Below are 3154 nucleotides of genomic sequence, written 5' to 3' on the forward strand. Positions count from 1 at the left end.
GTTTTTGCATTTTTAGTAGACACGGGGTTTCACCATGTTGGCCAGGCTAGTCTTGAACTCCTGACCTCGTGATCCACCCGCCTCGGCCTCCCAAAATGCCTGGGATTCCAGGCATGAGCCACCACGCCCGGCCTGTTCTTGCTTTTTGACTCTTGTGAACACAGCTGCTGTGAACATTTGTGTCTGGGTTTTTGGTGGACATGTGGCCAACTCTCTGGGGCACATATTTAGTATCTGGGGTGGAACCGCCGGGCCTCACAGAAGCTGTGTGACTTTCGGGGGCCACCAGCCAGTCTTCCGCAGGGGCCGCGCCCCCGACACCCCCCCCAGCCGTGCCGTGCCTGAAGGTCAAGTTCCTTTGCACCTGTGCCCTCGCCAGCCCCTCTTCTGTCCCCGTCCCCACAAGCCAGCGTGCTGGTCATCAGGGCACTTCCTTCAGCTCCCTGGGCTCCAGGGACCAGCCGGCCTCTGTGAGGGTCCCACAGCCCCAGAGTCCAGGTGGGGCAAGGCGTCTGTGGGGGGTGGAGGGTCCTCTCTTACCTTCGGTTTTGAGGCGCTCTGCCTCTGCTGAGTCCTCCTCAGAAGGTGGGGTTCGTGCAGGGCTCCTCAGGTCCTGCGGCACCTCCTGGACCCGAAGGCAAAGGTGGTTCGCTGTCCTCTCCTCCCAAGCCAGCACCCTCCAGCCTCAGCTTCCCTCAGGACCCCAGAGAAGACCGCCAAGCCCCGAGGGACTCGGGGGCTCTGCAGGGGGTTCCTGGCCCCCCATCATGTGGTCCTGGGCAAGTGACCGCAGCACTATGCGTCTCAGGACCCGTCAATAGGGGGAGGAGGGCCGAGTGCTCCTGCAGCCACGTCCCCTGCCCAGGAGAGGATGTGGGCAGAGTGCCTGGGGGACGATGCAAGCTGGGCTCCCGGGGTCGCCAGCGCTGCCTGCTGCTGCTGTTCTTATTTTGGGGGCGGTGGCTGGGGAACCCTCAAGGCTCACCTTGCCCGTGGCAGCCGCTTCAAATATCTCTGGCAGAGTCTGAGGGAGCGCGAGATCGCTGTCTTCCACCGTCACCCCAAATGCAGTCTCCAGGCACTGGATGGCAACTGGAAGTGCGGACAGAGGTGGTCCCACTTGTTGCATGCAGCCCCGAGCTTACGTTTTCAGGTCTAGAGGCTGGGGGTGGTGCCCACGACTTCCCAAGCGTGTTCGTTCCCAAGGACCCTGGAACACGGGGGCCGCCGCCTGTGCTCTGGGCTGGGACAGCAGACCCTCCTCCTTCCCCAAAAGAAAAGCCGGACAGAGACACCCTGTGCGCCTGAGAGCAGGGGAGGCCGTGGGCAGAGTGGGGCCCAGGTAGTGACCTCAGGCCTCTGTGGGGTCCCAATGCTGGGGCTGCCCGGCTGCGGCGTGGTGGGGGCTCAGCCCCACCAGCAGGGCCACGTCGGGGGTGAGGTGCCCTGGATGCTGTTGCACCTCTAAGGGCGCCTGGCCTGAGTCAGGCGCTTGAAGCCAGCCACCAGTAAAGTCCTGTGTGACTGGGTTTGTACCAGGACAGGACCATTGATAGCAGGACAGGAAACAGCCATAGGGCCCATCTCTCCGCTGGCCCACCCAACAGACTCAGTACCCAGGGGGACCTCCCACCAAGCCAGACAACACTAGCCCTGCCCTCCTCCTCGTGTGGACCCAGGGTCCTAACCCAGGTCAGAAGTAGGGGTCGGCCACTTCCTGCCCAGCACTGTGTCCAGGATCCCAGGCACATCCCTACAGCTGTCAGTGGGCGTCCATGCTCCAGAGGCCTGGCAGGCCTGGGGACACAGGTGAGCAAGGCACAGGTGGGGAAGGAGGGCCTAGAGCAGAACCTGCCGGCCACACGAGGGTGCCTCCCTGAGCCCTCCTTTCCCTCCGAGCCTCGGATCCAGGTGTCGCAGAAGTGCGAGCAAGACCAGACAGGAGACCGTGGCACCTGGGGCCTGGACAGGCCATGTAGGACGCCAACGGGCCTGCGACTCTGGGGTGGGGCCAGCACTAGGAGAGCTGTTTTCCCATGACCGATGGTGACACACGGGGTGCTGAGAACATTCTGGAACCACACCTTGGTGGAAGACGGGGAGATGGAAAAAAGCCACCGGAAGACAGCTCAGCCTGAAGGCAGCAAGCGGCGGTGGCACTATGCAGTGGCAGGCCGGAGGGCTCAGCTCGGCCCTGGCTCCCGTGGGTAGGGGCTGTGTGGCCCTGGGCAGGCCCCAGCCCTCTCTGGGTTCAGCTTCCTCCCCCAAGAAGCCAGGTGGGGGACCAGCTGTCTACACACCAGGTGTCTACACTAGACGACTGTGCCGGCCACTGCCCAGGAAGGGAGAGGGGGAGGTGGCGGGCACCCACCTACCTTCCAAGCTCTCCTGAGCGTCGGAAGAGAGGCCCCCGTGCCGGAGCTGATCGTGCAGGAACTGGATGATGGCGTAGGCCAGGCGCTTCTTGTTGTCCATCTTGAGCCCAGAAGAGGTAATACCTGGGGGTGCAGGAGAAACCCCCATCAGGACCCCTCACGCTCCCCACTCCAGGCACCCCAGCCTGCCCCTAACTCGCTGGGCCTCACTTTAAGGGTGCTGGCTGATCTCAGCTCCAGGGCGGCCAAGGTAGAAAGGCCTTCATACGCCCATTTCACAGATGATGACCGGAGGCCCGGAGCTCACCAATCTGGCCATGCGTACAGCCAGAAAGTGTGAGGCCAGCACGCAAACAGGGGCTGCCCTAGAGAACCCGCCTGCTCCCAGGGCCTCCTGAGTGCTCCGAGGCTGGTTCTGAGGCCCCACGGAGGTCCCCTCTGCCGCTGCTTCTGGCATGAGGTGGGTGGGGGCCAGGGATGCTGCCCGGCACCCTGCAGTGCTCAGGACAGCTCCACTCCAGAGAACGATCCAGCCCCAATGTCCACGGTGCTGAGAGGGAGAAACCTTGTCCTGAGCCAGAGCCACTGCCCCTTTCCTCAATTTGCCTCTTTTGTGGCATGTCAGCAAGCGTTTCTTAGTCATCCAACGGGGCCAGGTGGGCCTGCCCTGGCATCACTGTTTCACGGGACTTGCAGGACGCCCCCCAGGGACCTGTCTCATTCCTCCTCGGAGGCCTGCCGCCTCGTTCCACCTCAGACCCCCGTCCGGTTCCCCAGGA

General features: G+C 63.4%; 1 protein-coding gene across 1 annotated transcript in view; it reads right to left on the bottom strand.

Moving 5' to 3' along the window:
• Window positions 1–2551, bottom strand: part of SGTA (small glutamine-rich tetratricopeptide repeat (TPR)-containing, alpha) — a 14862-nt gene extending 12311 nt beyond the window's left edge. Inside the window, exons 1-3 of the mRNA XM_011964069.1 lie at window positions 2376–2551; window positions 986–1092; window positions 541–625 (exon numbers count right to left, since the gene is read on the bottom strand). Of these exons, the coding sequence (XP_011819459.1) occupies window positions 541–625; window positions 986–1092; window positions 2376–2523 (340 nt within the window). The 5' untranslated portion in view covers window positions 2524–2551. The remainder of the gene's footprint in view (window positions 1–540; window positions 626–985; window positions 1093–2375) is intronic.
• Window positions 2552–3154: the final 603 nt, after the last annotated feature.

The sequence above is a fragment of the Colobus angolensis genome, unplaced genomic scaffold (genome assembly GCF_000951035.1).
Source record: "Colobus angolensis palliatus isolate OR3802 unplaced genomic scaffold, Cang.pa_1.0 Scaffold64, whole genome shotgun sequence".
In the NCBI taxonomy this organism is placed as follows: domain Eukaryota; kingdom Metazoa; phylum Chordata; class Mammalia; order Primates; family Cercopithecidae; genus Colobus; species Colobus angolensis.